The 18,294-nt window shown below is 45.7% G+C and overlaps 1 protein-coding gene across 1 annotated transcript; it reads left to right on the top strand.

Annotated features, from left to right (window-relative positions):
* The first annotated feature begins 2,838 nt into the window (after positions 1-2,838).
* LOC119403331 (uncharacterized) lies at positions 2,839-17,430 on the top strand. Its single transcript, XM_049418504.1, has 4 exons — positions 2,839-3,503; positions 3,769-3,876; positions 7,863-7,970; positions 17,261-17,430. The coding sequence occupies exons 1-4, from the start codon at positions 2,873-2,875 to the stop codon at positions 17,413-17,415; spliced, it is 1,002 nt and encodes a 333-aa protein (XP_049274461.1). The 5' UTR covers positions 2,839-2,872; the 3' UTR covers positions 17,416-17,430.
* The last annotated feature ends 864 nt before the right edge of the window (positions 17,431-18,294 follow it).

The following is an 18,294-nucleotide window of genomic DNA, read 5'->3' as shown; positions in this document are numbered from 1 at the left end:
TCTACTCACACACATTTCAATGCACTAGCGTCCACATGCCACCTCAATGTTGATCAGAGGCGTGAGATTTGGGGGGAGGGGTCTTGACCTCCCCCACAAGCTCTTTCATGGGAAGTTCTTGATAAAAATATCTCGTCTGAGTCGTGCCTTTCATAAAATGTCCTCACTAGATTTCAACCACTAACTCGTATTTGAAGTTACGAGATAAAAAGGCGCTACGTAAAGCACCATTATGTGAGATGTTGGTGTTAAACAGCATTGACACCATGATCGAAAAAGCTAGTTTTACGCTAACACATTCGTGAGTCAACTCTGTGGTTGAACTTCAGCCCAATGGAGAACACTGCGCATGCCTATGCTTGCATCCACTCTCATCTGCAGTCACTTGGTGGTGCTTCACCTCGCACCTTTTGAAGTGGGCATGGAGTGAGCATGAGTCAGAGTGCTTGGGGGTGGATATGCCTGGACATGGCACTGCACTGCTGAATTCAATGTCATGGTTTCGATTCCCGGCTGTGGTAGACCCCTTTTGGAAGAGTAGGAAAGCAAGTGATAGTTTACCACCGTTTGCTGTTTCTTTCGAGAAACATTAATGTGTCCCTCTACGAGAAAGGTATTCCAGTTCCAGCCAGACAGTCTTTCAGGTACCTTTGGTACATGTAAGTCATCTGGAACTTCTCTCTCTTCTTTTGCAGAGGCTGATCGAAGTGATGACAATGATGGAACTCGTACACAAGAGCTCAGGAGTGAGGAGGTCATCTGTGGAGTCGACAGCTTTAATGCTGCTTCACCATCTGAATCCTCCTGTAAGTCCCTGCTCAATTCAAGCCGTTGAAAATCAAATGAATGTGCATCTGCTACCATAAGAGAGTCGTGGCATTTTAGTTCTGTCCTTCAGCTCTATACTTAGGTACATGTGTTGTTTTCTGTATAAAGAGTGTAGATACGAAATTGCCGCCAGACTGCTGGTTACGCCGGCGTCTTCGGCGCGTTTTCATTTGAATAAATGAGAACCATACAAAAGACGCCTCGTTATTGTGGGAAAAGCGTCGTCTCAGGATTGGAAGACAGCTACAGAGAGTGCACCATAGGGTACGAGTATGTCCCGTGCCGTGGAGAGTTCGCATGTCTAACGACGTTTGTATTGCAATAGCACACATTGATGGGACAAAAGCAACGTGCATATCCCCTTGTGGAGCTGATTTGATCACATGAAGTCTGTGTGATTTTAGGCGAAGTAGTCCCGAAATTATTTACATGTGTATTGTAGTTTTGGAACTTATTGAGACGTACTGTCCAACTACACAGCCCTAACGTTTGGAACACATTTTATGTTGACCTGCACTACGTTTGGCATCAGGGCATATGTCCTGTCTATGCAGCGACACAAAAATTGAAGTTGACAAAGTTATCTATGCAGCAGCACAAAACTTAAAGTTCACAAAACAGGGACTGATCTGACGATCTGCAGCACTATCGCTTCTTGAAAAGCGCGCTGACCCACATTGCCACAAAAGTACAACGGAAGTGTCTAAAACGACCACAAATTTATGGTAACGGACCCCCCTCATTTTTACCATTAGACTACGATGACGGGCCCCCTCATTTTTAAGATTTTACTGCGCTGAGGGGTCCCCTCACTTTTATGTTATCACTACGCCGATGGGCCCCATGTGATGCCAACCAAAGTCAACGTTTTATCCCTAAAGTGCAACAAAAATCCCTAGATTGACTTTTTAATGTCTATATTGAGCCTAATTCACCTTTAAGAAAGTATAAAGATAGTTCGCTGTCTGGCCAATTCTTCTTAATCTTATTGGATGTAAAATGCAGCATGTTAACAGCCACTGAACGTCTTTTTCCTACTTTTCTGTGGAGTAATCACACATAGAGTGCTTGCAGATGGCGCCAGTTGCTACAGAGAAAGACACATTTGTCAAATTCGCTTTCTCCACTCATTGAAGCCATAGAGATGTGATCGTTCGGGTCACTTGCAAGCCTGTAGCGCATTTCTTGCGCTTGTACGTAGCCTGCAAGGTGGCGGTCAATTTCTAATTTTCCACATTTCCAATCAGCGTTGCATGATTGGCAGTTGATGTGCAGGGGCCCTTTTTTACTGGTTGATAGCCATCCTGTGTACTTTCGATAAGTTTCACATTTGGCCAAATATGTTTGTTGCTGTTCTCGCCCTTATGAAAACGTCACCATGGAAGGGCTGAGAACTCACAGACAATGTTTTCGTCTCTTTCCCTCGCAGTGTTTTCGTAATAATGAATCCGTACCAGCTTGCCCAACTGTCAGTCCTACTTTCGCTCTTTCTCTGGTCTAGAAGTTATTAGGCATGGAGACTTTGCACGGTGAAGGCACATGGCGAGTGTGAAGTTGGCAGGTTTCCATGTGCCTTGTAAGATAAAATTTCTCATTGTTTCACAGAGCAGCAATATCACTCACGTGAGTGCATGCTAAACACATATAATGACAAAGTTTCATTTCCTCCCAGTATTCAGCACATAATAATCTCGCCTTCACTCGGTCCAGCAGAATGCCAAAGCTCTCTTGCATGAAAAACCCCAAATATAGAAAATTGTCGTTTTTTATGGCCTTTCTAGTTGAACAAGCGTGATTACTTAGTAACGTCTGTCATTGGGCAGCGTAATGTAACATTTCCAGAGCATTTGAAAAATCCCTAGATTAAATAAAAAGACACCAAATCCCTTAAAGATGTAGGAAATATCTAGATCTAGGGATAAATCCCTAGGGTGACGGGGCCCGTCACTATAGTTGCATCGCTATTATGACGGGCCGCCTTTTACGATGTTTCTGTGCTGATGGGGGAGTCGGGGAGTGCCGCCCTGGAAACGCTGTTTCTGCGATGGACGTTGACCTGCCAGCTCGCAAGGAACGCGAACGTGTCCTCGCCCGTGAAAGACAACGCCGATACATGGCCGATGAAGCTGTACGTGCGCAGCGAGCAGCAGCTGCTCGGCGGCGCAGGCAAGCTGACCCTAGTCTCGTCAAGGCCCAGACCGCAGCCGCACGCCAGCGCAGGCAAGCCAACCCAGAACTGAAGGCCCGGGAAGCGGCAGCCGCACGCCAGCGCAGGCAAGCCGACCCAGAACTGAGAGCCCGGCAAGCAGCGGCCGCACGCCAGCGCAGGCAGGCCAACCCAGAGCTGAAGGCCTGGAAAGCTCAGTACACGCGTCAGAAACGACAAGCTAATCCGGATCTTCGGCAGAGAGAAGCAGCAGCCAAACGCCAGCGCAGAGCAGCACAAGCAGAGGCTCGCCCCGAGGAACGCCGTTTGCGTGAGGTGGGAGGAGCCGACGCACGCTTCAAAGCTGACTTCCTCGACCGGAGCTTCGGCAACATTTGCAAAGTGTGCGAACCTCTGTGCTTTGACAATACGTTGACGAAAATCCGCAACATACGAAGTGAACAGTCGAGAGGCCACGCCATGGCAGTGCTGCAACTATTATTCCCTGCAACATCGCGAACAGATTACAGTGAGTACGTGGTTTGTTCAACATGCAGAGATTCGTCCGCGACTTCCGTGCTTCGCGCACCTCCCCTGGTTTCACGTTAGTGGAGATGATCTTTTTTTTTTCTTATCAAATTTGCAAATGTATATTGCACTCCTATCTCAGTGATAGTTCATGCGTAGTCCAAGAGTTGATGTCAGATGGAATAAAATAAACTATCCTCACTCACACAGAAGCAAGAATTTCATTGCAGAGGTGCTGAAGCTTGAAAATTTGTCCTCTCTTTTAGGTCCTGCCCCAACTAACGATGAGATTGGCCTCGTGTTGCCAAAGCGTGAACCTGAGGAAATCGTCTGTGCGGTGGATTGCTCGGACGGCTGTTTCCCGACTCACATTGGTGAGCACCCGCTCAATTCCTTGGTCACTCCTTTGTGTTGCCTGAAATTTGTCTATTTTGGACAGCGCTCTTTCTTTACGATCACCCTGAAAATCCCACTGATGTGTATGTGTTATCAAAACGATGTATGCGCTTTCGCTGCTTGCAGAAATTACGTCATGCATTGTTTGGATTCTCTGGTGCTCATTGACAGCCGAATGACGATATCTGTTAGGATGATGTCAGAAACGCCTGGTTTGGGAAAGTTGTCCATTAACAGCACTCTGACAGATGATTTACGTGGGAAAAATGTTTGTGCTGGCATGGTCCTTTCTCTCTTGAGCGAAAGTTATGAAAGGTATTATGAGAGTTTTTCATCAACAATAGCTTGGTTTTAAAAAACTTTGGGTAATTGAAATGAATTTTGGCAATGCGTTGTTACCAGCAGTGAAACCTAACTTTGTGAGTGCTGCATTAAGCTGAAGTCGCAGTGCAAGAAGCAAGAAAGAAGGAACATGAGCAGATGGTTAAAAAAAAAGGCCTGGAAAAAAAATCCAGCCAGTTCCACTTCGCAAACACTGTCGAAAAAGCAAAGCTGATGCCCATCATTCATCAGGCTCTATCTTCTATGTTTTTTAAGTCTTCCCTTCGCTAGCGCTTAGCTTCGGCCTCCCTTGTGCAAACATCGCAGTTGGCTCGGCGATGACATGCCCGTTCTCGCGTCAACTCTCGCTTCGGGTGGCTTCTTCATTGGGAGAATGAGAAATGTTCGCCACTCTGAAGGCGCAGACTCCTGAACACTGACATTGACAAGCTGTTTTACGCTCCACTGCGCCTCACCGTCACCCCATCTTGTGTGCGTTTCTCAAAGGTTCACCCCATGACATCCTCCGCCCTTGCCCGTGCCTCTCTCAGCACGGCGCAGCCCTCCGCTTCCTAGCGAGCCTGACTCTCGCCACACTGCAAGGCCAAAGGCCACGTGATCAATACTACGCCGACCCCGGACATGAAAGTCTCAACTAAGAACACCTTCGCTGTTAACAGAAAAGAAAAATCAGTCACGATAAATATTTTTTACTTTTATGGACCTCTACATTATGAATTTGTACTGGAGGGTAAAACTGTCAGTGCAGCTTTCTGCGTGGAGATCCAGAAAAGTATAAAAAGTCAATAGCGTCGTAAATTGGAAAATCAAATTTAGTGGCTAGACACGATTAGAAGTGTTACCTGGCCTCTATAGAATTGTTACGTTGCATGAAAGCGTGTATTCAATGTATGCAAGACATTTTGCAGTAGGTTTGTAACCAGCTGTTATGTAGTTGTTAGGCTCCTGGTAGACATTAAAATTGCTTGGTAAACTGACTACAGCATAAGCCTTGCATGCCTACAGTAAACGCTGTGAGAAATTTTGACTGAGAGCACGCAGTTTTAAGATGAATATATAGGAATATAAAGTCCAGAAACGAAGAGTGCCTTCCTTTTCCAGACTCGTCACAACAGCCATCAGCAAAAATGTCCTTTCAAAGACCCAGACGTGTGATGTGGGAGATGTGTATGGCAAATACTCATGATGTTTCTCAGAAGTCTTAATTCTAGTCTGAACGCGTTAAGCAAAGATGGCAGCGTGGGTCAAGCAGAAACATTGTATTCCTGCGAAGAAGCACAAAATAATCGGGTCGTTTAAGTCGGCACATGTGTGTGTCGCATTCACATCCTCGTTGTCTCACTTTGTCAAAATGTGCCTCTCCTGCGACAGCCCTTCGGGGCCACAAAATTTTGAAATGTGCGAATACAGTAAAAGTTCGGTGATACGATCACGGCTCGTACGAATTTCGGGGTGATACGAATTTTTCTGTGGTCCCGGCCAAGGCCCATTAGCCTGCAATGTATTGGAGTACGGTTGTTGCGAACCGATTTGCACACCGTGACGTTTGATACGAATGTACGCTAGCGCACAGGTACGAACAGGTGCGGCCCGCGCTGTCGCGGAAGACCCGGCAATCACACGCGGGCATGCGCGTTGCGCGACCATCAACGGTGCGTCATTGCCTCCGAGATAGTGCGCGCGAATATTGGAGGCCTTTAGGCGCCTTCGCGTTTAGATTACAGATGTCGTTGACGTCGCGCTTTTTTTTTTTTCAACGCGTTGACGCCTGCTCCTGTGCTCGAGGCAGCAGCGTCTTTGTACTGTGTTAACACGTGCCTGCCACGTCGATGCAAGCCATGTCCCCGCAATCAGACGTTATATGAAACAAGACTGAAACTTGGGCTGCGAGTCCGCCATGCAGTCCTATTAAACGTGGACGAAGACCTCAAGAGACGAAGCGAACGGTCTTGGCGAAGGAGCTTGGCCTCCATCTATTGTGTGCAAAGCGCTTCTTAAGTCACTTTCGTCGCAGTACTTTAGTGTCATGCAGAAAAGCAGGCATAATAAGATTAGGAAGGGGCTACTACCGGTCACGGGGCACAACACATCTGGTTCATTAATTACACACGCGCGCATGCACCTTATATACGAGTACAAGTATGATCGTCGTCTTTTAAAAACTTTACCGGCAATCATTCAGAGCTGTTCATGACGTCGCTGCGGCCCCGAGAAACACTGAATCGAAACGTATGCCAACTTTCTTTTGTCGCATACTAATTTTCCATGTTTTCTGGTGATACAAATTTCGAATGATACGAATATTCTTGGTATCCCCGCGACATTCGTATCACCGAGGTTTCACTGTACCGTATTTTCCGGTGTATAAGTCGCACCTTTGTATAAGACGCACCCCCTACTTTTTACGACTTTCGAAAGAAAAAATGATATATAAGACGCACCTTTGTATAAGACGCATCTATTTTTAACTCAGTCGACATGATAAAACACAATGACCCACGCAGAGTACATTGATTGCGAAATGCGTAGTCACGCACGGCACTGAATATCTGTCAGCAGCAGTTTTATTAAGGCGCAGAAAACCACTATTTATTCTACTGGATTTGAAGCCACATCCTCCGGCGCACTGTCAAAAGTTCTTCCGCTTCGGTTGGCAGCATCGCTGGGTTGCCGTCGTCAGCCTCTGAGTAACTTTTACGCAGCATTGTAAGCACCTTGAAGCACATCGTTGGCACTGCCTGTACTATGGTGGCTACTATACCTTTAGGTCATTACCGGACTTGGCGAGAACACATAAACAACGAACGCGCCGCACGGTTATCACACGATCGTCGGATACCACCTACACACGCATACAAAACGTAAATGGCGACCGGAAGCCGGAAGCTGCGACTACTGCTGGACTGTAGCGACGTCTCACACGGAAACTGATGATGATGATAATGAAGTGGTACTTTCGCTTTTGTAACTGATATTGTGGGCGCTACAACGTTACAATGGACCGTTCTGGTGCTCTTTTTTATTTATTGCCTCAGTTCTGTGGGTTTAATTCTTCGTTTAAGAACAAACAATTCAAACAGTACAATGGGGCACGCGACAGTGGTGGCTTTTATTGCGGCCGTAATCTCCGTGGTCGCCGCGCTGCTTGAACAGCAAGTAGCTGACATCTAAGATCGCAGCCGCTTCATTGTTACAACAAAATTAGATATATTTTTACGAATGCTCTCGAGCTCTGTTTATCGTACTCATAAATTAAATATAAACAAATTGGTCTCGCAGAAGACTTTTTGCGTATATAAGACGCACCGTTGTATAAGACGCACCAGCGAAAATCTAGGAAAAAAGGTGCGTCTTATACACCGGAAAATACGGTATATGCATGTACTCTTTGTATTTAATTTGCATGCCATGCCTGATCTAACGTGCGACACATGAAGGATCAAACGAAGGCAGTGAGGACATTTTCACATCAAATTTGCAAATGTATATTATATTCCTATCTTGATGATAGTTCTTCCGTAGTCCATGAGTTGGCACCAGATGGGATAAACTATCCTACTCGTGAGAAGCATGAATTTCATTTCGCATATTGTAAAGCTTACGAAATTGTCCTCTCTTATAGGTCCTGCCCCAATTAAAGATGAGGTTGGCCTCTTGTTGCCAAAGCGCGAGCCTGAAGAAATCGTCTGCGCAGTCGACTGCTCGGATGGCTATTTGCCGACCCACATGGGTGAGTTGCTTGGTTTGCTCGTCGCTCCTTTGTGCTGCCTGAAATTTGTATATTTTGGACAGCCATTTCTTTCTTTACGCATGCCCTGAAAACCCCAATGAGGATTCATAAAGTTGATATTCATTGAGATGTTCATTCAATGATATTCATAAAATTGGAATTCCAGCATGTTGAACTCGCGCGTTCCTCTATTCATTCATATCGCACACATCAAAAAAGTGGTATTGCCTTCCCACATCAATGGCTGAAATTTGTGACTTGTGAATTTTGATGCGTGCTTTAAAGGGCCCCTCACCAGGTTTGACAATTTTGAGCTGACGAGCACAATGCATGCACTGGGTGTTCACGATTACGTTTGCCAAAATCTGCAATGCTACACGCCACGTAAATGGGTCAAATTTCAAGCTGAACGCCGCTTGCCCTTCTTCTCGCGGCCGCGCGCCCAGAGAATGGGGGGATGACGTACATGAGAGAATGGCCCTACGTAGATGGTAGTGTTGTGACGTCGCTCCTCTACGTAGACGACTGTGCTCTGACGTCGCTAACAGTAGCACGTGACACTGCGATAATTTGACACGACGTGTAGTTGGTGTAATTTGTTGCTTGAATGGATCAATAAAACTTGAGAGCAATAATAAAACACACAAACGGAATGTGTGCGTGTTCTGTTTTAATTTTTGCTGCGAATCGCAGCGAGATTCGAGTCTAATCTACCTCCGTTTCGCACGCGTTTGTGTTCTCGCGCTTTGCGCATCGTGCAGACGCCACCACTTACAACGAAACTAATTTTCTATAGCGCGTTCCAGCGCTCATTAGGCTCATTTATCCTCCCGCGTCTAACTAGATGTTCATGCGGCACACCGCTAGTCTCGCGTCTGTAAAAATGTTGCAGCTTTCGTGCTCAGTAATAGGTTGAAAAGCCAAGTGATCGGCGAGGGTGCATTCGGCATAGCTTGCAGAGATTAAACTCAAAGAACACCGCTCGCGTCTCAGGGGCTCGGGCTGGTTCGGGCACGTCATGCGCTCGTGACATTTTGTGCGCATGACATGTTCATGCGTATGCGTTATGTGGTCCTCCTGCTCGCGTGCTGAAGAGGGCAGGGAAGGGATTTGGCTTGCGAAGGCTACGCGGGGCGATCGGCAAGGGTTTGCAGCTCGCCTCCTCGCATCATGGTTTTGCGCCGCTACAAATTATTGTTTTTCTCAACTTCTAACCGACCGATTAGAAATATTCTTGTGGCATAATGCTCTTAATTGGGCTCGCAACAACTTGCAATCTCTAACTAAAATTCGTTAGGTCACCTGGTGAGGGGCCCTTTAACAGTGGTGTTATAACTCTCTCTCTATTGTCTACATTATACTTACTGTGACTGCTACTTATATTACTTCTTCACTGTATGATTTAATGTGTTACTTTTACTTTTGTTGTTTTTTTTTTCCTCTTTTTGAAACTGTATTAATACTGTATAATACTTTGTTATTACTAGAGGCCGCATTTTTAGGCATTAAAGAAGCGCATTTTAGGCGCCAGAAATAGGCAGGCAAAACAACATTTTAGGTCTCCAATGTCGTAAAGGTAGGCACAATAAATTTTTACATAAATGCAAATAATTCAAGAACAAAAACGTGCGCGACTTGTATCTACGACTGGAAAGCAAAAATTTTGGCAGATCTCATGTATCGTTGGGAATCAATGTTATGTGAAGCATGCAGAAGGAAGGTGACTGTGGCATAATTTTTACATTGAGTGAAACATTACGAAATGACGCTAAAGGTATGTGCAAATGGTATACGCACACACATATATTGATGAGTCGCACATGTGTTATATAACATTTTTGTTCATGATGGCACAAACGCGCCATCAGTTGAACTTGGCTGTGCAGTTGTCCCTTTTCCTGCATGGTTCACGGAATACGGTCGCTCCTTTCATTCTGTAGCATGGTGATTCAAGTGTCCATAGTCCAATCAACACACTCCTGGGCCTCTTTCTTTTTGGCATGGCCAGGAAAAGCAGCACAGGAGCAGGTAGCCAGACCACTATAAAAGACCAGAAGGGAGGGATGCCTTGCCACCTCTAATTGCATAGGGTCCATTTGCCCCTGTCTGTCAACACCTTAAGAAGTAAATTACAAACAAAACAAACGCTGCGTGCACATTTTCTGTCTTTTGCTCTTCGCTCTCCTTTCCCCTGACGGCCCTTTACGGTTTTTGTATTCACCAACCGCTTGTGCCATGTCAGCACGGCGCTACATATATTACTGGTGGCCAGAGCCAGAGCGTCCCACTTCACTGCTTGTAGCAGTTGTTTTCTGGAAATCGGTTGAACTAGAGGTCTATGTTGGACCCCATATAGTTCCGAACTGTCAGTCTTGCCCAATAACATGAATAACAGTCTAAAACTGCACTCGAAAGCGAAATTTGAGATTAAGTAGTGTTCATGTAGATGCTGATGTTGAAAATAGACATTTATAGGCACTATAAAAACACTGAGAAAGCCCTTCTTAACCTCTAATTCATGCTCATATATCAAAGTGGGGCGATGAACGCAAGGAGCAAAACAGGCATTCGCCTAAAATTCGGTCTGTAGTTATCGTTCTGTATACGTGTTAATTTTAATTTTAAGCTAATATTGTATAATCAGGATGACCACTTGTCTATAGTCGGTGACAAGCTAAGAATAAAAAGTAAACTCTACCGCTCTCCATTTGTGTTATGCGCGTCCAACTACGGCCGCTCTTTACCATGACGTAACGGTTGAGACGAACCAATGAAAAATGCAACATGGCGCCGTTCGTGACGAGAGGCGAGGTACCGCTGCACCGATACCGAGATCCGTCGATTCGAATTTCCTGATGTGTTTGTTGCAGAAGAAGCTGTTTCCTTCTGTTATCCGCACGTACCCAGCATCATCCCCGCCGGTCGTCGTCCGATGCAGTAGAAGCTTGTGACTGCCACGTTTGGATTTCACCGAAGCGTCAGCAGCTCGGAGTGTTTTACAACGCTTTAGCGCGTTCCGTCGTTTCGGCAGCTTCAAGTTGCAACACGGTGTGTGTTCCCTCCATCGCTCGGATACACCAAGCATATCGCCTGAGGGTCACCACATCGACGATTGTCGTCGCGTTCATTTGTGTGCAGTGAGGTGAAAGTGAAGTCGGAATGTGCGCGTCTGTGTACGATTTAACGCCCGCAAAAGCCATGGCATTAGCGTTGCCACAAGTGCGTGTGCGTGTGTGTGTATTACTTGGAGCTCGCAACGTTGGAATCTTGGTCATTTATTGTGATATGCGCAGTTCTGTGCGACGTATGTGCGGACGAAGCGTGAGAGAAAGAAAGCGACCAACATTGCCCGTTAGCGCAACTCAGGGCGAAAGTAAACAAACCTGCTGTGGAGAATATACAGTTGTGTGTGCATTATAAGAAGATAATTATGGTCATCTGGTGCGTGTGTGATTATGTGACGTGTGCCTATTGGCGCAGTTGCGTCGTCTTAACGGAATTCAGTTCCACCAGCCCAGAATGATGTGCTAGGTTGAAGTGCCTGTCGCGTAAGTCTCGCGCTCGATGCACGAACAACTTGCAATGAGAAACGCCGTGCGAGGTAATCGTTGTCTACAAACCGTGAAATGATGCGCTCGCTTTGACACGTCGATTGCATGGATCGTGATCCTATCTGAAGTAACGCCGCTAAAACTACAAATGTGTGAAAAAAAAAGAAGCTTTTGTTTTTAATGGCGTTGCATCATACTTCAGGATATCATATTTAGAAATCTTGTTTTTGTCTAACGTGTGCTTTTTCGCATTTCGCGTGTATTGTGTACATGTATTACGCAGTGATAATTTGTTTATATTAAACTCGTGAAGCTTATAGTGCCTAGACCCTTTTTTTAAGCGCTTATCCCTTCTTGTGAAGCCTCACCCCTTCACTATGCTTCACGAACAAATGAGGAGGGGGAGCCGGAAAGGTGGGGCTTGAGAATGTACGCAAGGAATGTACTTAATGATTGTGTCCACCGAGATTATCTACGTAGATATTTATATGTTTTCCTTCTTTTTCTTTGAAGGTGCGCGTGTTTTTTTGTATGTCCGAGTGTATATCTGTGGTCTTTGGCTACTGATTTTTGATTTCTACATTTTTTATTGTTTATTTTTTTCGTCGCTCTACCTGCACGGAGGGCGATGCTATAAAAGCGCATCGAAGCCTCGTAAATTTTGCCTTGATAAGGATCGGTCTCCGATCAAAACGTTGACAAATAAACTGTCTTTTGAGAAGCGTATATCGTTTTCCTATTTGTCTTACGGCAACCGATGGCAGCCTCAGTGTATATATATATTCGCCCAGACACACATATATATATGGTAGGGGGGGGGGCTCTTCCAGTAAAAGTGGGCCCCCTGATGTAATGCCGACTGGGGCGACGCAGGTATGTAATAAATAAATAATAAATTAATTAAAAACTTGACCGTTCAAGGGCTTAAGGGGTAAAGGTTTTAGTCAACTCCAATTTAGCCGCGTACACCTTCTTGGCATGAGAGTAACGGTAACGCACGCAATGACCCCCACAGTTAAACGCCATGTGTGCTACACGCTTTTATTTCGTTGAAACAAGACGTCAAATGAAGCCTTGGCATTTTCCTCAAACACGATGACAAGCACGGCGACTAGAGACGCAAATGCGGTATTAACGGCAACACACGAGTCGAAATTCACGAAGGCAATCTCAGACCACTTCTCCATACTTCCCTTTGAGTCACAGTTGCCATAGTTATAGCAGACAGTGAAGAAAAGTGGCGGCGAAAGTTTCACAAAAAAAATTACAAACGACCTTATAAAATGCGATTAATGTCCGTGTTTTGTTCTGCGAAACCATAAATGAACGATTCCTTTATTTTAAGCTTTATGTTAAATCTGGCATTCTTTGTTTTAATACCAAAATAGGTACTGCTCAGAAACATCACCTTTGAGATGTACATTACTTCTTCGTATAGACTCCGAGATGACCGTGGCGGGGGGTGCGATTTAAACAACAGCTATATTGTTACGCTGACGCTGAACGTCGTGCCTTCACAATTAATTTTATCTAGTTTTGCTTTATTTCAGTATCAGTGCAGTATTGCAAAATAAGGTTTATATGCGTGAAAATTATTGCCATTGTTAAAGGGACACTAAAGGCAAATAACAATTTATGTCAGAGTGAAAGCCCAATGTATGACAACTTCTAAAATGGCAATATTATCAACAGCAGTGCCCTACTTACCGAGAAATTAAGCTAAATGTATCACATGATGAGCGCCACGAGTGGGACATTTTCGAAGTGATCCCGATGACGTAGGGACGTCGGCCTGCAATAAATCACTAGTAATCAAACTAGCAGCGGTAAAAAAAGAACATTCCGAGCATCAAAAGACGTAATAAAATGCTGTTTGTTCGTTTCCGCTTGATTCATGGAAAACAAAACCTCCGTGGCGTTGCCATGGGGAACGGCGCGCGTGGTTCAAAGGTTCCGTTTTCGCCGAACTGTGCCTCGCCCGTCTCAGTGGTAGTTTCGGGATCGCGTACTGCCGTGCGTGTTTTGCGCGCTCGTGAAAGTCGCTCTGACAGAAAGTTCGACAAAATGCCGCATGCGTGTGATATTGCCGGATGCCCGAATGGTGCACAACGCCAGTGCTGCAGCAAGGAAACCGGTGTGTCTTTTCACTGGGTGCCGCGGAATGAACCCTTACGCTCGAAGTGGCTTAGTGTCATCCCATTGCGCCAGTGTGCTAAACAGTCAAAACCTCTGCGTGTGTGCTCGCTGCACTTTCGTACTGAGGATTACGAGACCAACCGCAACTTGGTGACGGCTTTGAATGTGCCCATCCGAGCAAGTCTTTGCCGCAGCGCCGTTGTTGCTACTGTGGGTCCCGCTACTTCCGCTCGGCTGCCACTAGTGTCGGCGGCCGCGCAGTAAAAGCGGGCAACGTTGGGCACGGCAGCAGTGACGTAGGAGAGTCGTATTTTCAGGCGGGAGATTTGAAGCGCGCTAACGCAATGCGGACCACTAAAAACGTGATTTTATTTCAAAATAAGCACTTCCTTGGCACAAAAGCAGCGCTACGAGGTTTCTGGACCGCTATTTCAACAATCAACGTCGACTTAATATTTGCCTTTAGTGTCCCTTTAAGGAACTACTTCGTTTGTAGCGCGGAGGCATGCAAACTCTGAGCAATGCGGCCTCGTGGGCGGAGCTTATATTTATTCTTAGGCTGTCACCGACTATAGTATCTGTAACCACTCCCCTCTGTTATCTCTTCCTACCCTGAGGGTAAATAAATGAACAAATTAATAAATGATGTATGATCAGAACGATGATATATGCCCTTCAGTTGCTTGCAGAAGTTGCATCACCGATTGTGTGCATTCTCTGTTGCTCATTGATGGGTGAATGATATCTATTATGATGATGTTGGAAAACACTTGGCTTGGGAAAATCGTCCATTCACAGCACTCTGATAGATGATTTACATGTGCAAAATGTTTGTGCTGGCGTGGTGCTTTCTCTCTTGAGCAAAAGTTGTTACTAAAAGAACGGTTCGTTCATGAAAAACTTTAGGGGATTCGAACAAATTTTTGTAATGCATTGTCACCAGCCGTGAGTCCTAAGTTTACGAGCGCTGCATTAAGCTGAAGTCATAGTGCAAGAAGTAGAAAAAAGGAGATGCGCAGAGGTTAAAGAGGCCCTGCAAAACTTTTCCAAGTTAGCCATGGAATGGCTTCACTAAAAGAACTTATTGCCTCATGAATCGAACACCGCAACAATTTTTAGAATCCATCCAGTACGATTTCTCTCTTCTCTCACCCCGACGAAAGCGCTGGAAGCTAAGCGGGGGGGGGGGGGGGGGGGGGGGGGGGGCACGGGGGTAAAAAGGTACGTCATGTGCGCCTCCTGATCTTGAGCACATTTTACAGCGAAAGCTGTTATGAGATCATTTCACCGGCCGTTTTTGGCGCCGTAGTACAATGGTGCAGGAAATAACATATCTAATATATCATTATATAGATTTTTCCTTGAGCTAGAAAATAAATAGTCATTAGAGAATCTGACTGTCAGAAAACGCACTGATTTACGCACTTCACGCATGAACCCTTGCAAATAGCGGGGCGAGACACAATAAGCAGACACCACTGGTCTGAAAGGTCGTTCAATACAAACAAACATACACATCGCCCGCACAGTATTGGAACATTGTTCCTACTCGCATGAAGAACTGGCAATGATACAAGTAGATTTAGCGAAGGCGTTTGACCGGGTTCGTCATTACTTTCTATTTTCTCTTCTAGACCATGCTAACGTTGGCTTCACTATATTCAAAGGTGTAAAACTATGCTACAATGATTGTTCTACTCGCTTGATTGTTAATGGTCACCTGTCAAGGCCTGTGTCTATTCACTCTTCTGTGAAGCAAGGCTGTCCGTTGTCGCCACTGCTTTTACAGCGAAGGCTGTTATAAGATCATTTCAGCGGGCGTTTCTGCGCCGTAGTTGTCCGCCGCCGCCGCCGGTGTCCGTAACCAGTATCGCTCGAAATAAGAAAAAAACGAAATAAGAAAAAAATTCCAGGACGGAACGAGGTTCGAACCTGGGCCCTCTGCGTGGGAGCCCAGTATTCAACCTCTGAGCAATGCCGGTGCTTGAAACTGCTTTGCAAAAAGGTCCTATACAGGCTTCATGTCGGGAAGGAACCACAATAGCATATGCAATATAGCGTGGTAGAAGAGTAAAATAAACACCAAGCGTCGCACAACGCGAATTCTGTAACCAGGCGTCACACAATGCGAATTGCGCAACGAGTAGGTTGTTCAATGCTTCCAACCCATTACAAAGGACTCTGCCATAATTCTTCATCGTCATCAGGCACAGCATCAACAAAGTGCGCATAATGCCTTACATGCGTTTAGCAGGTACCAACGCTCTCCGTAGAATGACGAAAAATGGCACAGTGCCTGCTGCCCTACTTCTCAAAAATTACAATGATTTATAGCGTAGTGGGTTCCTCGCAAGTGCACTTGTATTGGTTGCGAAGGAAGCCCATAAGCGCATGATCCACTTCCTCGGGGTCTCAGTAAAATTACAATGATTTATAGCGTAGTGTGTTCCTCGCAAGTGCACTTGTATTGGCTGCCAAGGAAGCCCATAAGCGCATGATCCATTTCCTCGGGGTCTCAGTAAAGTTCTTCGCCACCCCCCCCCCCCCGTCTCTCTCCCACGTCAACGTGTGTTATACAGCATGACGGGGGGGGGGGGGGGGATAGCTACCGGGCGTCACCCAATGCAAATTACATAACTGGTGGGCCGTTTAAAGATTCCAACCCATTACAAAGGGCTGAGCCATAATTCTTCATCGTCATCAGTCGTCGCATCAACAAAGTGCACATAATGCCTTACAGACGTGTAGCTGGTGCCTCGCTTCTCCGCAGAATGACGAATAATGGCTTAGCAGGTGCTTCCCAACTTCACAAAAATTGTGATTTATGGGGTAGTGGGTATCTTTCTAGTGTACTTGTATTGTAGCCCCAAGAGAGCTTAACGGGCTCTAGAAACGCCGCTCTTCCAGCTTTCGCTGTGACTGTGCTGCGGTTTCAGCGCAGGCCTGGCGTTTTTTTTCTTTCTTTTTTTTTCTTAAAACACGTAGTGTATTTCAGAGTGACCGCGCCTATATTTGGCATCTATATATCGAAATCAAATTTCGCCTGCTGCTGTGCCTTTGCACATGGCCCTTGCTATTGCGAGTGGTTTGGTACTGCCACACTGCCACACTTCAGGCGTCTCTTTATTGAAACAATAACAATTTTATGTCGAAAAGAAATTGAGACCTTATTTTTATGCCACTCTGAGCGCTGATACCGACAAATGACTGCTGATTGAGAGGATCGGAGTGACGAGGATCTGACTAGCCATTGGCAGCACCATTCGTGGTAGGCGATGTGGCACCTCAGCTGCTTTGACATAGGCTGTGGCTATACGGCGGTGTGATGGCCTGACTGATGGTTGGCTTCCTTTTGTTGACAAATGTGCGCCTGAAGTTCTAAGTGGCAAGTTATGTTGCTTCCGCATGAGGCTGGAGCGATCGTACTATAGCAACATACGACTACAATCAGAATGCATAATGCATAAGCAGGACGGTCACATCTGTGCATGTGCGTTTGTGGTGGACTGCTATGCATGAGAATCTACTTGTTTTCTGTCGTACACTGTTTAAGTGACATGATATCTTTAAGTGTCTGCACGCTTGCTGTATTTTTTGGTGCAGATTCGAGTGATGGTAATGCGGGACCCTACTCTCCCAAGAGTGAGATGGAAGAGCTCGGCATTACAACCGAGGGCTCCAACGCCCCTTCACTGCTTGGCCCTCCCTGTAAGTACCTGTTCGATCCAAGCCACTGTGGCATCATAGCAAAATTATGACATATGACCTCTGGGATTGTTAAAGGGACACTAAAGGCAAATATTAAGTCAACATAGGTTGTTGCAATAGCATTCTAGAAACCTTGTAGTGCTTGTCTCGTGCCAAAAAAATGCTTAGCGTGAAAGAAAGTCGTGTTTTAGTGGTCCGCATACCGTTAGCATGATTCAAGCCGCCCACCTCCGGTAATGGAGTTGTGATGTATCATTCTCCCGACTGCTGGCGCAGCGGAGCACAGTCGGCACAGCCCGGCGAAAATGGATTTTTTGGACAAGCTGCATCATTCTCGAGGTTACACTCTAAGAAAAAATCAAGTATTTGGGGAGTATTTCTGCCACACAACAATAATCGTCATCCACCTCACGTACTTTTCCTCGCGTTATCACTGCGGTCCCGGCACTTCCCGGTCACGAACGGCACGTGTTTTATCAGCATGACATAGCATTCTCAATAGGAAAGTGACGAGAGCCGGGTTTTCAAGAAAGGAAGCACGAGCAAGCCAGATGGCGATTATTGTTGTGTGGCAGAAATACTTGTTTTTTTCTTAGAGTGTAAGGTCACATACTTTTCGCCATGAATCAAACTGGAATGCGCATGTTGCATTTTATTCCATCTTGTAATACTATGCTGAGATGTTCTTTTTTATCATGGGTGGTTTGAGTTCTTGTGATTAATTGTACTGAGGGCATACTATGTCATCAGGATAATGTACCAGAATATCCCACTGGTGGTACAAATCATGGCCCACATTTGTCTTAATTTCTTGATTCCTACAGCACTGTTCTGCATAATATTGATGTTTTAGACATTCTCAAGCATTGACCTTTCACTCTGACATGAAATTTTACTTGCCTTTGGCATCCCTTTAGTGGTTCTCGCTC

This window comes from Rhipicephalus sanguineus, chromosome 8 (assembly GCF_013339695.2).
Source record: "Rhipicephalus sanguineus isolate Rsan-2018 chromosome 8, BIME_Rsan_1.4, whole genome shotgun sequence".
NCBI classification, from domain to species: Eukaryota; Metazoa; Arthropoda; class Arachnida; order Ixodida; family Ixodidae; genus Rhipicephalus; species Rhipicephalus sanguineus.
Note: the sequence above shows the minus strand (reverse complement) of the source record. Positions and strands in the feature narration are given on the sequence as shown.